This window comes from Hypanus sabinus, chromosome 9, assembly GCF_030144855.1.
Source record: "Hypanus sabinus isolate sHypSab1 chromosome 9, sHypSab1.hap1, whole genome shotgun sequence".
NCBI classification, from domain to species: Eukaryota; Metazoa; Chordata; class Chondrichthyes; order Myliobatiformes; family Dasyatidae; genus Hypanus; species Hypanus sabinus.
This window is the reverse complement of record NC_082714.1, coordinates 10,913,245-10,936,979: the sequence shown is the minus strand read 5'-3', so window position 1 is coordinate 10,936,979 and position 23,735 is coordinate 10,913,245. Positions and strand designations below refer to the sequence as shown.

Below are 23,735 nucleotides of genomic sequence, written 5' to 3'. Positions count from 1 at the left end.
GGATGAGAGATGAGGTTTTGCATAGGGGCTTCAGGGAGTTAGGTGCTAAATTAAAGGGCAGGGCCTTCAGTGTTACAATCTCAGGAATACCCCCCTTGCCATGTAGTAGTGAGGCCACAACCAGGGAGACTAACAAATCTGGCTAAGCAGTTGGTGTAGGAGGGAGGGCATAAATTTTTTGGATAATTTGGGTTTGGTCCAGGGAAGTTGGGACCTGTGCAGGAGGAACGGTTGGCTCCTGAACTGGAGGGGGGACTAATATCCTAGAGCAGATGTTTGTTAATGCTGCATGGTAAGGTTTAAACTAGAGTTTCAGGGGAATGGGAAGCAGAATATTAAAACAGTTAGTGGAGAGGTTGTTGAGGCAGATGTTGGTAAGACTGCACACGGTTAGGAATCAAAAGGTTAAGCATGGTGTGACTAATGTCCCGAGCTGCCTGTATTTCAATGCAAGAAGCATCATAGCGGAAGATGGATAATAGTGCTGAGGATGAGGTAGCTGGTTTACAAACAGAGGCAACGCGCAGTGAGGAGAGGATGAGTTGCAATGTAAAAGTGGACAAAATCAGGAAGGATGAATGCAGGACTGAAACTGTTGTGTTTGAAAGCGCACAGTATGCGAAATAAGGTAGATGAACTTGCAGCACGATTGCAAATTGGCAGGTATGATGTTGTAGGCATCACTGAATCATGGCTGAAAGATTATACCTGAAATCTTAATGTCAAAGGGTACACATTGTTTCGAAAGGACAGGGAGGAAAGCAGAGGGGGCCCAGATGCTGGTTTGGTAAAAAAAAATGAAATCAATTCATCAGAAGGTGTTTAAATCATTGTAGATAGAGCTAAAGAACTGCAAAGGTAAAAAGATCCTGATGGAAGTTGATTACAGATCCCCAAACAGTAGTAAGAATGTGGCCTAAAAAATTACAACAGGAGATAGAAAATGCATGCCAAAAGGGCAATGTTACAATAGTCATGGGGGACTTAAATATGCAGGTAAATTTGGAAAATCGGGTTGGTGCTGGATTTCAGGAGGGAGAATTTCTGAAGTGCCTATGAGATAGCTTTTCAGAGCAACTCATGGTTGAGCCCACTGAGGGATCGCTATTGTGAATTGGGTGTTTTGCAATGAACCAGAATTGATTAGAGAGCTTGAGATAAATAAACCATTAGGGGAAAGTGATCATAATATGATCGATTTTGCCCTAAAATTTGACGAGAAGCTAAAGTCTGATGTATCAGTGTTATGGTGGAGTGAAGGGAATTACGGAGGCATGAGAGAGGAGTTGGCCAGAATTGCTTGGAAAAGAACACTGGCAGGGATGATGGCAGAGCAGCAATGGCTGGAATTTCTGGAAGCAATTTGGAAGACACAGGATGTATACATCCCAAAGAAGGAAGAAGTATTCTAAAGGAAAGATGACACAATCATAGCTAACAAAAGAAGTCAAACACAACATAACAGCCAACGAGAGGGCATATAACAAAGCAACAATTACTGGGATGTTAGATTGGGAAGCTTTTAGAAATCAACAAAGCCAACTTAAAAAGTCATTAAGAAGGTAAAGATGGAATACAAATAAGCTAGCCAATAATATTAAAGAAGATACTTAAGATACAAAGTATAAAAAAGTGTTAAAAATGCAAGAGTGGATATACAACTGCTGGAAAACGATGTTGGAGAGGCAGTAAGGGGGAACAATAAAGTGATGGATAAATTGAAACAGGATTTAGCATCAATCTTCATTGTGGAAGGCAATAGCAGTCTGATGCAAGTTCCAGCTGTCAGGGGGCATGGAGTGTGTGAAGTTACCATAACTAGAGAGAAGGTTCTTGGGAAACTGAAAGATCTGAAGTTAGGTAAGTCACCTGGATTAGATGGTGTACATCACTTCTGAAAGTCTGGCTGAAGAGATTGTGAAGGCTTTAGTAATCATCTTTCAAGAATCACTCGATTCTGTAATGGTTCATAAAGTCTGGAAAATTACAAATGTCCTTTCACTCTTCAAGAAGGGAAAGAGGCGGAAGAAAGAACGTTATAGACCATTTAGTCTGACCTCAGTGGTTGGGAGGATGTTGGTCATTTATTAAGGATGAGTTCTCAGGTATTTGCAGGCACATGATAAAATAGGTAATCAGCATAGTCTGACAAATCTGTTGGAAATCTTTGAAGAAATAACAAGCAGGATAGACAAAGTAGAATTGGTTGATGTTGGATTTTCAGAAGGTCTGTGACATACATGAGGCTGCTTAACAAGCTATGAGCCCATGTTATTACAAGGAAAGTTTTAGCATGGATAAAGCAATGGCTGATTGGCAGGAGGTAAAGAGTGGGAATAAAGGGAGCCTTTCTGTGTGGCTGCCAACGACTTATAGTGTTCCACAGGGGCCTATGTAGGGATTGATTATTTTTATGTTATACAATGCCTATAAAAAACATTCACTCCAAACCCTCACCAGAAGTCTTTATGTCTTATTGGTTTACAACATTGAGCCACAATGGATTTAATTTGGATCTTTGACACTGATCAACTGAAAAAGAATCTTTCATGCCAAAGTAAAAGCAGCTCTCTACAAAGTGCACTAAATTAATTACAATCATAAAACACAAATATTTGATTGCACAGTTATTCACCCCCTTCAAGTCAGTAATTAGTAGATGCGCCTTTGGCAGCAATTACAGCCTTGAACCTGTGTGTATCGGTCTTTATCAGCTTGCACATCTGGTCACTGCAATTTTCCCCATTCTTCTTTGGAAACAACTCAAGCTCTGTCAGATTGCATGGGGGTCATGAGTGAACAGCTGCTTTCAAGTTCAGCCACAAATCCTCAGTTGGATTGAGGTCTGGACTCTGACTTGGCCACTCCAGGATATTAACTTTGTTGACATTAAGCTATTTCTGTATAGCTTTGGCTTTAAGCTTGGGCTCATTGTCTTGCCAGAAAACAAATCTTCTCCCAAATCACAGTTCTCTTGCAGACTGCGTCAGGTTTTCTTCCAGGATTTCCCTGTAGTTGGCTATGTTCATTTTACCCTCTACCTCACTGCTGCAGTGAAACATTCCTACAGCATGATGCAACCACCATTATGCTTCATGGTGGGGATGGCATGTTTTTGATTATGTGTGGTGTTTGGTTATGGCAAATATAGCATTTAGTCTGATGGCCAAAATGCTTGATTCTGGTTTCATCACACCATAGAACCTTCTTCCAGATGACATCAGAGTCTTCCCTATGCCTTCTGGCAAACTCTAGCCAAGATTTCATGTGAGTTTTTTCAGCAGAGGCTTCCTCTTTGCCACTCTCCCATAACGCTGCGACTGGTGAATCACCCATGTCACAGTTGTTTCAGTCTCTCCCATCTCAGCCATTGAAACTTCTAACTCCAGAGTGGTCACAGGTCTCTTGGTGACAACCCTCACTCACCTCCTCTTTCCTGGTCACTCAGTTCACTTCTCAGCTCTCAGAAGATTTACAGTTGTGCCATTTTCTTTCCATTTTTGATGATTGACTTAACTGTACTCCAAGGGATTGTCAGTGACTTGGAAATTTTCTTGTATCTATCTCCTGATAAAAACCTTTTCGTGAAGTTGCTTGGAGTGTTCCTTTGTCTTTGAGGTGTAGTTTCTGCCAAGATACTGACTCACCAGAGTTGAACCTTCCAGACACAGGTATATTTTTCCTACGAGGAAATCTGCAGATGCTGGAAATTCAAACAACACACACAAAATGCTAGTGGAACACAGCAGGCCAGGCAGCATCTATAAGGAGAAGCACTGTTGATGTTTCGGGCCGAGACCCTTCGTCAGAACTAACTGAAAGGAAAGATAGTAAGAGATTTGAAAGTAGTGGGGGGAGGGGGAAATGCGAAATGATAGAAGACCGGAGGGGGTGGGATGAAGCTAAGAGCTGGAAAGGCTCCAGGACAGCTTCTTCCACCAAGACATCAGACTGATTAAGTCATGCTGATGCTACTGTATTTTTATGTTATATTGACTGTCCTGTTGTACGGAATATCTATTATAAATTACACATTGCACACTTAGACGAGGACATAACTTAACGATTTTACTCCTCATGTATATGAAGGATGTTAGTAATAAAGTCAATTCAATTCAATTTCAAGATGACCGGAATATTAAAACGAGGATGTAATGTTGAAACTTTATAAAGTTCTGGTGAGGCCTCACTTGGAGTGTTGTCAACAAATTTTGGCCCCTTTTCTTAGAGAGGATTAGCTGAAACTGGACACAGTTCAAAGGAGGTCCACAAAATTAATTCCAAGTTTGAATACGAGTCATATGAAAAGCAGTTAATGGCTCTGAGCCTGGATTCAATAGAATTCAGAAGAATAAACAATGACCTCATTGATGGAAATTACAATGGACATTTACAAAATGGAGAAGTTAACCATAAGCTGGCACAATTTGATTCATACTGGGAAAAATGGTTTAACTACATAATGCCTCATAGGCCTGATTTTATTCTCACAAATCAATGAATCTGTTGTAAAAAAAAAGATCACTCCCTACTTGTACATAGTTCTTTCCTTTTGCTTGTTCCTTCTTTCCACTCTTTTCTATAAGTGTATACCCCAGATAAATACTTCGTGGAGATTGTGATATATATGATTATATGATATATACGTATAGTGTCTGAAATACATCTTATGGAAATGTTTGTTTGATGATGAACTTCAATAAATAAATAAATAGATCGCGCGCAAAAAAAAAGAAACCTGTTGAATGGTGAAAGGCCTTGATAGAGCGGATATGGAGAGGATGTTTACTTTGGTGGGAGAGTCTAAAACTGGAGGACACTGACTCAGAATAGAGGAGTGTCATTTTAGAATGGAGATGAGGATGAATTTCTTTAGCCAGAGAGTGATTAATCTGTTAATTCTATGCTGTGGAGGCCAAGAATTTATGTACATTTAAGACAGAGGTTGACAGATTTTTGATTGGCCAGGGCATGAAGGGATAAGGGGAGAAGGCAGGAGAATGGGGCTGAGAAGAAAATTGGATCAGACATGGTGAAATGGGAGAGCAAACTCAATGGGCCAAATGGCCTAATTTTGCTCCTATTAGTCCATGAGCCAGTAGGGTTGGTCGGTACCATCTGAGGGGAATAATGCTCATAGTGATTTTTGACAAGGTATACATCTCTAGAGTTAGAAGATATGTGATAGTATTGCACCAGTGGTAGCTTTATTACTTCAAATAAGTAATCACTTTTTGTATATATTCCATATGAACATCAGTATAGCAGAAAATATTACCCCATCCCCCAAAAAGGTAAAAAACCTCATTTGGAGAGATTTCTGGAGTTTTATCAATGTCATGATATTTTCTATATTGTTGTATCAAATCAAAACAATCTTAAGCTTTTATCACAGCATATAGAATTACAGTACACAGCCATAACCTAGGCCCCATTTGGTTGTAGAATGAATATATTTAATCAAATACTTATTTCCATACTTTGTTTTCCTTATTTTAATAACCTATTAATAATCATAATAATTTTCCAAGTCTTCCACGTCTTCATCTGAACTTTCCACGCTCTCTGAGGTGGATGCCTGGTTCTCACAGTCTGCCAGTCTACACATGTCCGTACATGAGGCCAGTTGTAACACACATACAACTTGGGAGTGAACATTTTTTGGATAGTTACAGGCCAGTAGATCCAGGATGGCATCGGGTGCTGGCTGGCCTTCCATCCAGCGCACCACCAACTGTTCAGCTTCCTCTGCTCTCTTCATCTTCCATCCTCTGCCAACAGGGTTTGGCACTTGTGGGTCCTTCTCCAAACATCCTCTCCATATACATGTTAGTAGGGAAGTGATGTTAGATAAATTGAAGAGATTAAAGGCAGATAAATCCCCAGGGCCAGATGGTCTGCATCCCAGAGTGCTTAAGGAAGTAGCCCAAGAAATAGTGGATGCATTAGTGATAATTTTTTAAACTCCTTAGATACTGGATTAGTTCCTGAAGATTGGAGAGTGGTTAATGTAACCCCACTTTTTAAAAAAGGAGGGAGAGAAAAACAGGGGAATTATAGACCGGTTGGCCTGACATCGGTGGTGGGAAAATGCTAGAGTTGGTTATCAAAGATGTGATAACAGCACACTTGGAAAGCGGTGAAATCATCAGACAAAGTCAGCATGGATTTGTGGAAGGAAAATCATGTCTGACGAATATTATAGAATTTTTTGAAGATGTAACTAGTAGAGTGGATAGGGAGAGCCAGTGGATGTGGTATATTTGGATTTTCAAAAGGCTTTTTACAAGGTCCCACACAGGAGATTAGTGTGCAAACTTAAGCACACGGTATTGGGGGTTTGGTATTGATGTGGATAGAGAATTGGTTGGCAGACAGGAAGCAAAGAGTGGGAGTAAACGGGACCTTTTCAGAATGGCAGGCAGTGACTATTGGGGTACCGCAAGGCACAGTGCTGGGACCCCAGTTATTTACAATATATATTAATGATTTAGATGAGGGAATTAAATGCAGCATCTCCAAGTTTGCGGATGACATGAAGCTGGGCAGTGGTGTTAGCTGTGAGAAGGATACTAAAAGGATGGAGGGTGACTTAGATTGGTGAATGGGCAAATTCATGGCAGATGCAATTTAATGTGGATAAAAGTGAGGTTATCCACTTTGGTTGCAAGAACAGGAAAACAGATTATTATCTGAATGGTGGCTGATTAGGAAAAGGGGAGGTGCAACGAGACCTGGGTGTCATTATACATCAGTCATTGAAGGTGGGCATGCAGGTACAGCAGGCAGTGAAAAAGACAAATGGTATGTTGGCGTTCATAGCAAAAGGATTTGAGTACAGGAGCAGGGAGGTTCTACTGCAGTTGTACAAGGCCTTGGTGAGACCGCACCTAGAGTATTGTGTGCAGTTTTGGTCCCCTAATCTGAGGAAAGACATTCTTGCCATAGAAGGAGTACAGAGAAGGTTCACCAGATTGATTCCTGGGATGGCAGGACTTTCATATGAAGAAAGACTGGATTGACTAGGCTTATACTCAATGGAATTTAGAAGATTGAGGGGGGTTCTTATTGAAACGTATAAAATTCTAAAGGGATTGGACAGGCTAGATGCAGGAAGATTGTTTCCGATGTTGGGGAAGTCCAGAACGAGCGGTCACAGTTTAAGGATAAAGGGGAAGCCTTTTAGGACCAAGATGAGGAAAAACTTCTTCACACAGAGAGTGGTGAATCTGTGGAATTCTCTGCCACAGGAAACTGTTGAGGTCGGTTCATTGGCTATATTTAAGAAGAAGTTAGATATGGCCCTTGTGGCTAAAGGGATCGGGGGTATGGAGAGAAAGCAGGTACAGGGTTCTGAGTTGGATGATCAGCCGTGATCATACTAAATGGCGATGCAGGCTTGAGGGGCCAAATGGCCTACTTCTGCACCTATTTTCTATGTTTCTAAGTTTCTATACCAGCCTGGTAGTTGGCTCGCTGTGCATGTTTTATTAAGCAGTCCTTGCATGGTGGGAGTTGATGACTGTCAATTTCATCTTTTTTGGCACAGGAAAGGAGATACCTGAGCTCATTGACCTTGGTGGTCGATGCTTTTGGGGCATACAGGAGACATGTAAATGCCTCCAGTTTGTCCATCAGTTCTGGGGAGAGGTCCCATTCCTGACCCAATGTGTCCTGAGTTTCCGTTGCTGGTCAGAAGTTTTAGGGCAGCGTGCAACCCGATGAGAGCCCTACAAACCTCTATGCCAACAGTGGCAGCAACCTTCCTGACGTCTACAAGCCTTGTACGGGATCTAGTGCCACACTTCTGGAACAATGGGGCCTCAATCTTGTCACAAAATGCTAAGACATAATAAAGACATCTGTGTCTTCTGAGCATATCACTACAGATTGGAATCCCTCTCTTGTGGCATGGGCAGCATGGAGAAGTAGGTGGCCATCTGCTTCTTCTTGTTGACACTGAAGAGCTGACAACTCCTCACTGTCTTGAGATGTGATTCTGTAACATTTGTCATTCACAGTTGCATACAGAATCTTCTCCTGTAGCTTTGCTCTGTACTCCACCTTCCTCCATTCATGGACTAGGAAGCTAATGAGACTATTTTTGTTACTGACTTTGGTCAGGAAGCTCCTCCACTGCCTCACCATCTCCTCACTACTCTTGATAGAGTTCTCTTTGTGTGTGTCGAACACAACATCTACTCTGACTGCCTTCCCTCAGAGCCATACCCAGAATTGTTGTGGCAACAACTCTGAAAGTAACTTGATCACCTTTCACTCTTTGGACCAAGTTCATTCCATCAACCACTGTAGCTGAATTTCCTGGGAGTTGCTCTTCTGCTAAATTTTTCTGCAAGGTTGTGGTTTAAGTAGCTTTACTTGTCTTCCGCAGTGATCCTCTGGTGTGGACAGGGCCCAGGGAAATGGTCCAAGGGGATGAGAAAGGATATGCTCCATACGTAGACTGCACCCTTGTGCCATCACTATGATGCGTCCAAACAAAGACCTGTCTGCTTTCAAGATGATCGCCCTCCCATTTGATTTCACTTCTCTCTTCTTACACGTAGCACTGAATGTTTTCAGCTTGTTGGTTTGCATTGGGTCAAGGAATTTCTTTGCTGGTGGGTCTTCCTCTAGTCTCTCATCCTTGAAGGTTGCACAGCATTGCTCACCAATCTCATACACCTTCATCAGGTTGGAGGCAATGTCCTTGGGGGCTGCCTTTGCCGTAGAGATACTAATGAGGTCCCACTTCTCTGCAAATGGGTTAACCCATTCATGTATGAGGCTAACCACTGCTGAAACTGCTCTCTCATCTTTCTGGATTCTTGGCTGCTGTAGTTCCACAAGACAAAGCTCTGATTTGTTGCCTTGGACCATCTCCCTTAACTGTCCCAGGAATGCAATGTGGTGCTCAGCTGTTGTGTAGTAACGCTTGGTAGCTCCAGCATTCAGGCTGAACCGTGATGTGCCTCCAGGAGTCTGTGTGTCTTTGTTCACTGTGGCTTCAGTAGCCTGGTCCATGGGGATCTGCCCAAAGGGGTTGTTACTTGACAGCTGCACTGAGAATTGGCCTGTCTTGAAGGCCTCATACAGAGAAGGATTCTTCTCTGGGAGGTTCATCATCTGAGCAAACTAAGGGACCAGGTACCTGACATAATTCATCTTATCATAGGTAAAGCACCATGGGATCATGGTTCTTATAGCATGGAGGTGCAACTCCCAGTTCCCCTCATGAGAGGTGCGCAGAAGCCCAAGTACTACGTTCTCTACCATGTCAATGCATGATATCTAGAATGCGGATAGATCACCATTGTTGTGATGGAGGTGTTTCAGAAAGCCTGTCCACAGGGTTATCAGCTCAGCTAAGAGTAGACTTTGCAGCAGATTGTTCAACTTCTGTTGGTTCAAGTCACTGGCTCTGTCATTCACATGGTCTAAGAATGATTTGAAGCAGCTACCACTGCTGCAATGCTACCACGTATTTTCTAACACTATGAGTGTATACCTTGCCAAAAATCACTATAAGAATTATTCCCCCCAGATGGTACCAGTGGCCCAAATTTGGGGTCCTGGCTCACGAACTATATCTCTTATGGTCTTATAAACGTAGCGTTCAATTTTTTTGGAAAGGACTTGCACGTGTACAGTGGACAAGAGATGGAGGGCAACTTGCACAAATGGACTATTTGTTCTAATTGTGTTCCTCCTTGTATAATTTTGCTTTTTATGTTATGTCTCTAATTCTATGTGCTTGTGTTACTGCTGCAAGTAGGGGTCTCATTACTACTGGTTATAGATGTGATGATAATCTCGACCTCAGCTGAAGCCTAATTCATGTGAAGGAATAAATTTAAGAAGTTAGTAATGAATCACAAAGAGTTTTCCTTTAACTTTATCATTCAAGATGTAACACTGAGATTTTAAACCCTTATGTGGTGGATACAGCCTATATCATCACATGCAACTTGCTCTTCACCATTTAGCCCTTTACAAGGAGTGCTGACACAAGAAAGCAATTTGCATTATCAAGAACCTCTATCATCCAAGCTATGCCCTCATCTCAGTAATACCTTTTGAATATGAGGATCAGAAGCCTTCAGTTCCACACCACTAGATTCAGGAAAAGCTGTTACCCTGAACCATTAGGCTCCTGAACCAGTGTTCATTACTCAGAATTGATTCTATGACCTATAGACTCATTTTCATGGACTCTGTAAAACTTAGTTTTTAGTACTTTTTCTAATTGCATGTTTTGTTTTCTTTTGCATGTTTGGTTGTTTGTTAGACTTTGTCTATGTATAGATTTTCATAAAATTGTATTACTTTTTTTCCTGTAAATGTCTGCAAGAAAATGAATCTCAAGAGAACATGTATGTATTTTAATAATATTGACATTGTACTTTGAACTTACCACTGTGTGGGGTAAGAGATTCAAATAGGATCAATGAGATTTGCATGCTCTTTCCATGTGTACATGGGTTTCCTACAGGAGGGTTCACTTGCCTCCCACAGTCCAAAGACACATTGATTTGTAGGTTAATTGGTCATTGTAAATTGTCATGAGATTAGTCTTGGGCAATGTGGCTCAATGGGCACTCTGTCTCTAAACAAATAAAATAAATTTGAGGGGGATCTTTCTTGCTCACTGGCTTACTGAGGACCAGGAATAAACCCGCTTTCACTTAATAAGATATTGGGGCAGAGCGGAAGCAAGGAACGAGGATTTTAGAAGCAGTTTTAAGATGAGTGAGGTGTAAAGTGACAGAGAGAGAATTATGGAGCTCAATGTCTCTGAAGATGGTGACACAGCTGACCTTGGCAGAGTGAAGGACATTGAAGATCTAAGAACTACCAATATACCTGGAAGTGTGGAGTAGCTGCTACATTTGTTAATTCTGTTCCAGTGAAAATACTTTTCAGTGATAATTCTCAAAAGGAATAACAATGTAAATTGTAAATTCTATTCTTAGGGCACATCAGTGATCCCTTTGCTAACCTCAGTGCTGTTTGACAAAACTCAATGGGAAAACCCATTTGACTTCAACCCTTCCAACTTTCTGAATGCTGATGGGAAGTTTGTGAAGAGAGATGCCTTTGCTCCTTTTTCTATGGGTAAGAAGTTTAAATTACTGGATTTAATGTTGGTGGAATTTCCACTCTGATGTTGGCCCATTGAACAAAGGAACAGCAGTGTCAAGGATAAGCAGTTTCAGACAGTAAAGCAGACAGGGGTGGATGGTGGAAAGTGAGTTATGCAGCATAGAAACAGGCCATTCAGTCCATAACTCGATGTAATCAGTTGATATTGATGGGTGCCCATCACATATTCCTGCCCTTGGACAGTAACCTTCTATGCCAAGATAATCTCAGTGATCACCTAACACTACTTAAATGCTATCAACACCTCTGCTTCTACCACTCTCTCAGGCAGTGATCTTGTCTATATCCCTCAGTTTTATAAACCGTAATTGTAGATTCATAGTTTTTGCACTCCACAGACACACCTCAGATTTTATATGGCCTCATTTCAGGGGAAACAGACCCTGAAGCTTGTCTTTAAATGGAGCACTTCACGCAGGAAGCATCCTGGTGATCTGCTCACTACCCACTTAATGCTATCACATCATGAAATAAAAAGAATGAATGGTGGAAATACTCAGCTGGTCAGTCAGCATCAGTGGAGGGAATGGTAACCAAGGTTACTGTTTCCTGTTATTGTCTTTTGGTGGAACTAGGAATACTTGGGAAGCAATGGGTGAAGTTACAGAGAAGTTGGGAAGACTTTGGGGGACAAAGGGAATGTCCATGACAGGATGACGATCAAGAGAAGCTAAATGACAAAGATGAAGGTGGTGCTGGCTGAGTGAGTGACAAAGACACATGGGGAGGGAGGCAGATAATCTGACTAGGGGTGGTGAATAAGGACAGGGGAGACAGGAATTAATACTATGGCCAGAATGATGGAAAACACAAGTTAGTTGGAAATGTAAACTGAAAGAAAAAGTAAAGAACATACAGCAAGCCAGGCAGCATCTGTGAAGAAAGAAATAGATTTAATTTTTCAGGTCAGATACCTTGTATTCCCATTATAAAATATTACTGTTCATTGTCTTGGGGTGAGGGTGAATAACTTTGGTTTTTGAAAATTGACATTGTTCTGTCACTCTGTTTTGCAGGACGCAGGGCCTGTGCGGGGGAGACCCTGGCCAGAATGGAGCTTTTCCTGTTCTTTACCATCCTGATACAAAGGTTCAGGTTTCAAGTCCCGCCGAACGTTACCAATCTGGAGCTTACGTCTGCTGTGGGCTTCACCTCATTCCCAAAGTACCAGAACGTGTGTGCAGTCCGTCGCTGATACAAATACCTCATTCCATGACTTGTCTTGTTTTTCTCTCCTTTTCATTTTGTTTTATATCACTTCAAAGTATGCTTCTTCGTCTGTTTTGGTACGAATTATAGAGGAACAATCAATGGTGGATTTTTAACCTCACTGCAAATCACCAGACATTTTCCTTAGACTGAAAACACCATGAATGGGTAAATGCCAGAATTGAGCAAATGATTTAGACAGTCACCAAGCACTATCTCCTCCCCACCCCATCATCTCACAGGACATTCTCTAAGAATTAATTTAATAACATTCCTTCAACCTTTCTGATGATATTCAGCAAACAACATACCGTAAATGATATTCAGGGATCAGGTGTTTAATATCAAACCAACATAAGTGGTTAGAGCAACATACTCACTCCATTAAGCAAAGCCTTGATGAGTTTCAGCACTGAGATAGAACATGATGTGCTGCAATCTGAGATTCAAAAGGTTCAAGGTCAAATTCCACACTAGAGACTTCAATGAAATTTAGAAATGGTGGTGGGAGAGAAATCCAGTAATGATGGTATTCTCAACAGCTGCCCAAAAGCCCTGGGAGGAATGCCACTACCGTATCTTGACCAGGTGCTAAAGGCAGCAGCAGAAAGTATCTCTTTGGCCATTAACCGAAGTTGGCATCTTCACCAACACAGGAAGCCCATAGCCTTTGTCAAAGCTGAAAACTAACTGCAGCCTCAGCCCAGATGACCAGCAGACTTGCTTGGTTGGTCTGACTGGCAACTGAAAGCCGAAATTGGCAAGCTTGTAAAGTTCCCCGATTTCATCACAGCATCATCCCTGAGGGCTGACATGGTCATTCTGTCAGAAGCCTCATGGTAGAACCGACAGTGCCTTGGGAAGACCGATAGAGGAGGCGTTTGAATGGAAGAAGGCAGATACCAGTGTGTAACCCTTACCCAACAGGCTGGTATATGTCTAGGGCAGGGGTCAGCAACCTTTACCACTGAAAGAGCCACTTGGACCCGTTTCCCACAGAAAAGAAAACACTGGGAGCCGCAAAACCCGTTTGACATTTAAAATGAAATAACACTGCATACAACGTTTTTTTTGCCTTTATGCTATGTATAAACAAACTATAATGTGTTGCATTTATGAAATTGATGAACTCCTGTAGAGAAAACGAAATTACATTTCTGCATGCAACAAAAACATTTTGAACTCCGAAAAAAAGACGTTGGGTTGAAAGTTACTTTTAAGTAAAATATTCAATGTCTATTTGAGTCCTTCTTGTATTTATGAAAAACGCCGAACTTAAATTTTCCGCCAGCAGCAAACCAAAAATAACATCAGCCAGCTGTCATCCTGAAAAATGAAAGGACTATTTCACTGAACAATGAAAAAATATGAATATAAGTAAAATAATAGGCAATTAAAATATTTATCATACTTGGTTAATGGGATTTCTGCTCCTGGACCTCAGCGCACAGCGTCTGCACATCAGGGCTGTATGATGTCACCTTCATCTTTACACAGGATCGCAAGCTGTCATCTGTGAGGTTTTCAATATCACTCCATTTGTGTTTCTGAGCAAGAACGGCCTTCTGACGGGCAACATCTTCAAGGTCTGCTGTCAAGCGTCTAAACTTGGACACCCATATGTCTTTGTCGGCTATGACGGCCAGTTCCATCTCAAGATCAGGCTGACTCACACCTGCCAATGCAGTCGTATTCAGTAGGGAAGGATCGATGCTTAAGGGAGTGACCGGGAAGGATAATGTGTTTTTTTCCTCTCTGAACTCACAGAAGCGTTTCCCAAACGATGTTTGCATTGCGATGATTGCAGAATGTAAATACTCCGAAATTATCATGTCGTGACCTTGTTTGAACTCTCTCAAATTGGGGAAGTGAGACAAAGTGCCTTTCTGTAAATCTCTGGCAAGCACTGTCAACTTGCGCTCGAATGCCAAAACATCCTCCAACATGTGCAGGGCTGTACGTCCTTTCCCCTGAAGAGCTGTGTTCAGCGTGTTCAGGTGCGCTGTCATGTCTACCATGAAGTGTAGCTTTTCCAGCCACTCTGGCTGTTCCAGCTCAGGAAAGGTGAGCCCTTTGCTGCCCAGGAAAGTTTTCACTTCTTCCAGACACGCGACAAAGCGTTTCAGCACCTTCCGTCTGGACAGCCAGCGATAAAAACACGTTGTAGCGGTGTCAGTAAACTGCAGTCAAAGATAGCTTTATTCGAACTAAACAGCCTTGCTTTTAAGCCTCCCTCAACCCAGCCCCCCATGGACGCAGATGCTGCAAAAGACGCGTACTCACAAACCCCCGTAGGCTATCTCCCTTAGCCGGAATGCTGGCTAATTGTGAGCCGTTTCGGATGTGGCAGGAAATGTGTCGCTACACTTAGGTTGTACAAGATCACCATAATTACATTTCAAAAGCTAACAAACTAACATAAAATACATTTTAATTAAATACTGACCAATTATTTCCCAAAGCCACAGGGAGCCGCAGCACAGAGGTGAAAGAGCCACAAATGGCTCGGGAGCCGCAGGTTGCCGACCCCCGGTCTAGGGGAAAAAGGAGATCCAGCCACTCTCCAACCCACCTCCCGTACACGCAGGTGCTGTGAGAATCGAGTTAATGCCTCGCACCCGCCAACAGTATCAAACCCACAACAAATACCGTTATGAAATATACTTTAAAGAGTTTACTAAAATTAAAAAAATAGTAGGCAATATATATGTATATACAAGGAAAAAAACAAAAGGCGCCAACTTATCAAAGTTCAGTCTGTTTAGTGCACTCGTTGGAGCTCAATTAACGAACCAATCGACCCATCCGGCCGTCGCACCTGGGACCACCCCGGTGGTCTTACGAGCAGTCCAGCACACGTCCACCTTCCTCAGCATCTTCCTCGGCCTCTCCCTTCCACTAAAAAAAACCGCGAAAAAAAACCCTCCCCCAAATGCCCAGCATCACAAGACACAGTAACATTCCCCATTGATTAACAAATGAATACAATTACCATATCAGCCATTCTAAATTGAAACAACGGTGAGAGAAACACTTATCCGACAAAGAAGCATTCCTACTTGTAACAAACCAAAGAGGCCATTCTGAGTAACATACACAGGACATTGTACAAGTGGTTGGTAGAGTAGTGCCAGAGACAGGGGTGGAGGGCACAATGTAGAGGTGGGTGCAGAGGTTTTTCTGGCTGTTCACTGCGCAGAACCTTCTCTCTCCTTGGCATTATGGCGGTTGCAAAGGAAAGGGCCATCAAGACCACCACGGAGGCTGCTGAGTGAGCCTCCAGATGGTGGTGGATCAAGCGGTGTATGCCGTGTGCTAATGCTATTGGGACACAAGCCAGGGTCTGATCAACCTTGGCTGGGTCATCTGGATAAGAGTACCTGATGTTGTAAAACCCAAAACACCCAATGACACCAGGTTACAATACTAATGATGTGTCTCAGTACATTGTGTGATGTATCTCAGCATCAGTAATGGCAGCGAGGGAGATGTCTGGTAAAATTTTCCTCAATTTTGGTTTCATCAGACCATAGAACCTTCTTCCAGATGACATCAGAGTCTCCCACATGTCTTCTGGCAAACTCTAGCCAAGGTTTCATGTGAGTTTTTTCAGCAGTGGTTTTCTCTTTGCCACTCTCCCATAAGCCTGCGACTGGTGAAGCACCCATGTCACAATTGTTTCAGTCTTTCCCATCTCAACCATTGAAGCTTCTAACTCCAGAGTGGTCACAGGTCTCTGGGTGACAACCCTCTCCCATCCCTTTCTTACACAGATACTCAGTTTTTGAGGATGGCTTGCTCTTGGCAGATTAACAGTTGTGCCACTTTCTTTCCATTTTTGATGATTGACAAGGGACAGTCAGTGACTTGGAGATTTTCTTGTATCCATCTCCTGACTTGTGCTTTTTGTGGAGTTGCTTGGAGTGTTCTTTTGTATTCATGGTGTCGTTTTTGCCAGGATACTGACTCACCAGCAGTTGGACCTTCTAGATATGGGTGTATTTTTCTGCAATAATATAACCATATAACATTTACAGCACGGAAACAGGCCATCTCAGCCCCTCTAGTCCATGCCAAACTCTTACTCTCACCTAGTTCCACCGACCTGCACTCAGCCCATAACCCTCCATTCCTTTCCTGTCCATATACCTATCCAATTTTACTTTAAATGACAATATCGAACCTGCCTCTACTACTTCTACTGGAAGCTCATTCCACACAGGTACCACTGTCACGTACCCGGTGACCGGGTTAAAGAACCAGCAGAAATGGAAAACACTTTGGAGTCTGGTATTGCTATACACTAATAGTGTTTATTAGTAACTGCACAATACAGTACTATAGAATGCAAATATATGAAACAGGTTAGCAATAATATATAGATTCTTATGAATGCACCACAGCTCTGAGGGGCCGAAGGGCTGGGGGAGCCCCCTCCTTTGTGAGAATCGCAAGAGCATTATTGGGTTGGCTCAGAGGACCCAGGAAATGAGAGAGAGAGACCTGGCCATTGTCTCCTGGAGACAACGTTTGTGGATTGGGGACTATGCTACGTGCAAGCCCTCGGGCAAAGTGGGCTGGTTGAGAGAGAGATTGCATTATCCCAACCTGATTGACATCTGAGACCCCGTGAGGAAGTATAAAAGAGGGTCTGGGGGAACAACCCCTTTCAGACGCACCAGAAGAAATGCTAATGATCCCATAGTAGCGGGAAGCCATTTGAAGAAAGCCACGTGCGTTCGGTTCCCTTTGCCTGGGAGCCAGTGGCGGGTACCACAGAAACGATTTTCTTGAACTAACAACGGGGAACCAACTTTCTAGATTCAATGGATTTGCTTCATAAAAGACCCGGGCAAGTTTCTTTTCTCACAAATCTCTCTCTCTCCAACAAGTGAAAACCCAGCAGTCCCCAAAGGCTGAAGCCTGCAGGAACTGAGTGACTTTTATATTTCCATCGGACAATATATTATCCCCTAGACAAACGATCAAGCTATTACTTATTGATGGTTATTATTATACCCGCGCTTTAGATTGAGTATTGACGATGTATATTATCTGAATGTTTGTATTAATCTTATTTTTGTGCCCCATTATAAATAAAGACTTTTAAAAATAGTACCATCAGACTTCAATGGACCTCTCTATTGTTGCTGGTAAGTGACCTAGTTACGGGGTACGTAACAAGGCTCAACAACTGCCCACAACTCATCCTTTTTAGCTTTCCTTAAGCCCGCAGGGTCTGGTCTTGCCAGAAAATCCGTAACATCCATTTCTGCTGCTTTCCTTTTGTTTTCCCCACAACAAAATCAGATAAGGGAACGTACCCCAAGCAATTCAAACAGCCCCCACATAATTGTTGTTCAAATCTTGGACAAAGGTCCCAATTTTGTCACGTACCCAGTGACTGGGTTTTTATTAGTAACTGCACAATACAGTACTATAGAATGCAAATATATGAAAAAGGTTAGCAATAATATATAGATATATATACAGAAGTATATACATATATATACATATATATATACATAACCAGGCTCTTTCAAGCCCAGGTGTAAATGGATTGAGTCCTACGATGGTGAAGAGTTCAGTTCAGTTCAGGTCGAGGTAGTTATTTGAGTAACGTTGGAGAGAGAGGGAGAGGTGATGAGAGCTGATGCACCTTCCTGTGGGTGCACAAAGCTCGTTCAGTGTCCCGTGGTGTGTCTGTCTGTGTCCCAGCAGACCTGCTTTTAATCTCCACATGCTGGACACCAGCTGTCCATCAACTGGCTCCGCCCTGCTCTTTCTGCAGGAATCTTAACAAGCAAGCAAAGTGTCCTTGAGGAAAAGGTAAACAAGCTGCTAGAAGAAACCATAACATTAATCTTCTCTCTCTCTCTCTCTCTCTCTCGCTCTCTCTCTCTCTTTTGTGCTGGACACCTCCCCCTGTCTCTCTCAATAGCAGCACAATTCATAGGGTCAACTCTGGTACCCCGTTTCAAGCTCAGTTTGCTCATGACACCACTCTCTGAGTAAAGAAGTCCCCCCTCGAGTTACCCCTAATTCTCAATTCATGTCCTCTTGTTTGAATCTCTCCTACTGGAAAAAGCCTATCTATGTCAACTCTATCTATCCCCCTCATAATTTTAAATACCTCTATCAAGTTTCCCCTCAACCTTCTATGCTCCAAAGAATAAGGACCGAACTTGTTCAACCTTTCTCTGTAAATTAGGTGCTGAAACACAGGTAACATTCTAGTAAATCTTCTCTGTACTCTCTCTATTTTGTTGACATCTTTCCTATAATTTGGTGACCAAAACTGTACACAATACTCCAAATTTGGCCTCACCAATGCCTTGTACAATTTTAACATTACATCCCAACTCCTATACTCAAAGCTCTGACTTATAAAGGCCAGCATACCAAAAGCTCTCTTCACCACCCTATCCACATGAGATTCCACCTTCAGGGGACTATGCACCATTATTCCTAGATCTCTCTGTTCCTCTGCATTTTTCAATGCCCTACCATTTACCATGTATGTCCTATTTTGATTAGCCCTACCAAAATGTAGCACCTCAAACTTATCAGCATTAAACTCCATCTGCCATCTTTCAGCCCACTCTTCTAATTGGCCTAAATCTCTCTGTAAGCTTTGAAAACCTACTTCATTGTCCACAACACCACCTATCTTAGTATCATCTGCATACTTACTAATCCAATTTACCACCCCATCATCCAGATCATTAATGTATATGACAAACAACATTGGACCCAGTACAGATCCCTGAGGCACCCCGCTAGTCACCGGCCTCCATCCCGATAAACAATTATCCACCACTACTCTCTGGCATCTCCCATCCAGCCACTGTTGAATCTATTTTACTACTTCAATACTAATACCTAACGATTGAACCTTCCCCATGTGGAATTGAATCAATTGAAACACTTTGAGTGCACACAGGGCTCCAAAAATAGATCTCCATTTAACTAATTATGTGACTTCTAAAACCAATTGGCTACACCAGTGATGATTTTGTATGTCTTATTAAAGGGATGAATACTTATGCAATCAATTATTTTGTGTTTTATATTTGTCAGCCAAGATCAGGGAGACTAAAGACAGGTGTAGGAGGAAGCTTGAGTGGAAACTCCAGCAGAACAACATGAGAGAGATCTGGAGTGGGATGAGTATCATCGCTGGGTTCCGGCAAACTAGCAACAGAGGAGCTGAAGGCAGTGTGGACAGGGCCAACAAACTTAACCTGTTTTTCAATAGATTTGACACTGTGGCCCCTGCCCATCCCCCACATGATTCATCTGTTGTCGGCCCACAACCAATACATACTCCACCCTCCCCTCCTACCCCTCCTCACAGCCCCCCACCCTGCTCTCATGACTACACCCATCCCCCACCTGAAACCACCATGGTGGGCTTCACAGCTGAACAGGTGAGAAGACAGCTGAAGCGTCTCCACCCAAGCAAGGCTGCAGGCCAGGATGGTGTCAGCCCCAGGGTGCTCAAAGATTGTGCACCCCAGCTATGTGGAGTACTTCACCATGTCTTCAACCTGAGCCTGAGTCTCCAGAGGGTTCCTGTGCTGTGGAAGACATCCTGCCTCGTCCCTATACTGAAGACGCCGCACCCCAGTGGCTCCAATGACTACTGACCAGTGGTATTGACCTCCCACATCATGAAGACCCTGGAGAGACTTGTTCTAGAGCAGCTCTGGCCTATGGTTAGGCCACACTTAGACTCCCTCCAGTTCGCCTACCAGCCTTGACTAGGAGTTGAGGATGCCATCGTCTACCTGCTGAATCGTGTCTACGCCCTCCTGGACAAGCCAGCGGGCACTGTGTGGGTCATGTTTTTTGACTTCTCCAGTGTGTTCAACACCATCCGCCCTGCTCTGCTGGGTAAGAAGCTGACAGTGATGCAGGTGGATGCTTCCTTGGTGTCATGGATTATTGATTACCTGACTGGCAGACCACAGTATGTGCGCTTGCAACACCGTGTGTCAGACAGAGTGGTCAGCAGCACTGGGGCTCCACAGGGGACTGTCCTATCTCCCTTTCTCTTCACCTTCTACACCTTGGACTTCAACTACTGCACAGAGTCTTGCCATCTTCAGAAGTTTTCTGATGACTCTGCCATAGTTGGATGCATCAGCAAGGGAGATGAGGCTGAGTACAGGGCTACGGTGGGAAATGTTGTCACATGGTGCGAGCAGAATCATCTGCAGCTTAATGTGAAAAAGACTAAGGAGCTGGTGGTGGACCTGAGGAGGGCTAAGGCACTGGTGACCCGTTTCCATCCAAGGGGTCAGTGTGGACATGGTAGAGGATTACAAATACCTGGGGATATGAATTGACAATAAACTGGACTGGTTAAGAACACTGAGGCTGTCTACAAGAAGGGTCAGAGCCATCTCTATTTCCTGAGGAGACTGAGGTCCTTTAACATCTGCCAGACGATGCTGAGGATCTTCTACGAGTCTGTGGTGGCCAGTGCTATCATGTTTGCTGTTGTGTGCTGGGGCAGCAAGCTGACGGTAGCAGACACCAACAGAATCAACAAACTCATTCGTAAGGCCAGTGATGTTGTGGGGGTGGAACTGGATTCTCTGACAGTGGTGTCTGAAAAGAGGATGCTGTCCAAGTTGCATGCCATCTTGGACAATGTCTCCCATCCACTCCAAAATGTACTGGTTAGGCAGAGGAGTACATTCAGCCAGAGTCACATTCCACCGAAATGTAACATTGAGCGTCATAGGAAGTCATTCCTACCTGTAGCCATCAAACTTTACAACTCCTCCCTCGGAGTATCAGACACCCTGAGCCAATAGGTTGGTCCTGGACTTAGTTACACTTGGCATAATTTACTTATTATTATTTAATTATTTATGGGTTTATATTGCTATATTTCTACACTATTCTTGGCTGGTGCGACAGTAGCGAAATCCAATTTCCCTCAGGATCAATAAAGTATGTCTGTCTGTCAATTATTTTAGATGACTTCATAGATATCTGTTTTCACTTGACAGGAAAGAGTATTTTTCTGCTGATCAGTGTCAAAAAAGCTAAATGGAATCCACTGTGATTCAATGTTGTAAAGTAATAGAGGATGAAAATTTCCAAGGGGGTGAATACCTTTTATAGGTACTGTATATTGTGAAGTGAAGAGTCCATTTCATTGTACCAGTGATGTTCAATAGTCTTACAACAGTGTGGTGGAAACTGTCCTTGAGTCATCTATTAAACATTTTCAGGATTTTATATCTTTGCCACAATGGAAAAGGGAATAAGACAGAATATCTGGGGTGGGTTTAGCCTTTGATTATGCTGGCTGCTTCACTGAGGCTGCAAGAAATTTACAGATTTCATAGAGGGGAGATTGGTTTCCGTGAAGTGCTGAGCTCTGTCCAGAACACTCTGCCATTACTTGCTGTCTCATGCAGCGCAGTTGCCATACTGAGTTGAGATGCATGCAGACATAATACTCTCGATGCTGCTTTAATAAAAACTGGTGATGGTCAAAGGGGACAGGCCAAATTTCTCTAACTTCTCAAAAAAGTAGAGAAGTTGGTGAGCTTTCTTGGCCATGGTGTCTACATGGTTAAACCAGGACAGGCCATTGGTGATGTTCATTCCTACTGACTTGAAATTCACAGCTTCAACGACATTACTATCTCCAGGTGTATGTGCACTGCCTCTCAGTACTTAATGGGAATATGATAACCAAGGGTCGTTTTTAAGAGAAAAAGATGGTATTAGCGTGTACATTATATTTTGTCAGTGTCACTTCGTGGGTATGCCGTGTTCATTGGATTGTTTTCCCTTCAAACTCTAATTGTCTTTGCACGTTCTAATTCTTTCACTTTGTATTGCAGGTGTCTCGTGTGGGATCATGAGGATCTTGAAGCTCTCACTGTATTCATCACTTTCATCCAATTTGAGATCATTTAATTAGCACGGTATTTTCAATGTCCTGCATTGTAACTGTTGTCTTTGGCAGTTATTGCTTCGTCCGGATACCTGGGTTGTCTGATTGGTCTTGAATTCATACGAGCTCCAGGATGTATTTCAGGTAGAAATGCCAACCCTTCTCTGCTCGATTGTTCTGGATCTTTCTCCGGTGAAACTCGGCGAGTTCTGTCTATCGTCAGTGATTTCAGTTCTTTAGACCTGTATAGTTTACTTGTTAGTTTTGCTGGTTAATTTCTGTAAGAAATCTTTAGTTTTGTTTGAATTGCCGAAGTCTCTGCGATTCCTGCGTTTTATTTCGCTGGTGACCCTTACAGTACGATCAGGCTAGAATAATGAACTCGGCAAGATAGGGCGTGCGATCAGATCTGGCATAGCGAAGTGCCACAGTCAGCGGGCAAGCAGCAGTTGTATCGAATGACCACGAACCTCCCTGCCATCAAGGAAAACCTAAAAACCCAGGTAACAGGTACACCCCGATCTAGAGAGTAGCACGGCCAGGTGGGGGCAGTGATAGCTCTCTCAATTCGTCCACTCCGGAGCACTTTGACGCGAGTCGCCAGTAGCAGGTTTATAACTTAGCGTTCACAGGTGTTAAAACCCACGCCGCGCAAGTTTCCTACCGAGCCAAGTAAAGAGGCTTACGCTAGCACCACCCACCTCCCGGTAAAGCTCTGGAATGGGCAACAGCTAAGTGGAACAGAACAGACCCCGACTACACCCTTCTTGATCCATTTAGTGCCGCCCAGTATTCGATGGAACTCAGGACTTTGGCCCCAGAGCGGCGAAGCTTTGATGACCATGATCTGCAAAGGGTTCAACAACAATATAACCGTATAACAATTACAGCACGGAAATAGCCCATCTCGGCCCTTTTAGTCCGTGCCGAACACTTAATCTCACCCAATCCCACCGACCTGCACTCAGCCCATAACTCTACATTCCTTTTCTGTCCATATACCTATCCAATTTTACTTTAAATGACAAAATCGAACCTGCCCCTAAACTTTTGCCCCTTAACTCTCAACTCATGTCCTCCTGTTTGAATTTCTCCTACTCTCAATGGAAAAAGCCTATCCTCGTCAACTCTATCCCCCGCATAATTTTAAATACCTATATCAAGTCCTCTCTCAACCTTCTACACTCCAAAGAATAAAGACCTAACTTTAGGTGCTGAAACCCAGGTAACATTCTAGTAAATCTCCTCTGTACTCTCTCTATTTTGTTGACATCTTTCCTATAATTTGGTGACCAGAACTGTACACAATACTCCAAATTCGGCCTTACCAATGCTTTGTACAATTTTAACATTACATCCCAACTCCTATACTCAATTCATTGATTTATAAAGGCCAGCATACCAAAAGCTTTCTTCACCACCCTATCCAAATGAGATTCCA

The 23,735-nt window shown here is 43.0% G+C and overlaps 1 protein-coding gene across 1 annotated transcript in view; it reads left to right on the top strand.

Moving 5' to 3' along the window:
- LOC132398968 (uncharacterized) overlaps positions 1–23,735 on the top strand; it is a 101,466-nt gene that overhangs the window by 14,433 nt on the left and 63,298 nt on the right. Inside the window, exons 8-9 of the mRNA XM_059978805.1 lie at positions 10,974–11,115; positions 12,180–12,353. Coding sequence (XP_059834788.1) covers positions 10,974–11,115; positions 12,180–12,353 — 316 coding nt within the window. The remainder of the gene's footprint in view (positions 1–10,973; positions 11,116–12,179; positions 12,354–23,735) is intronic.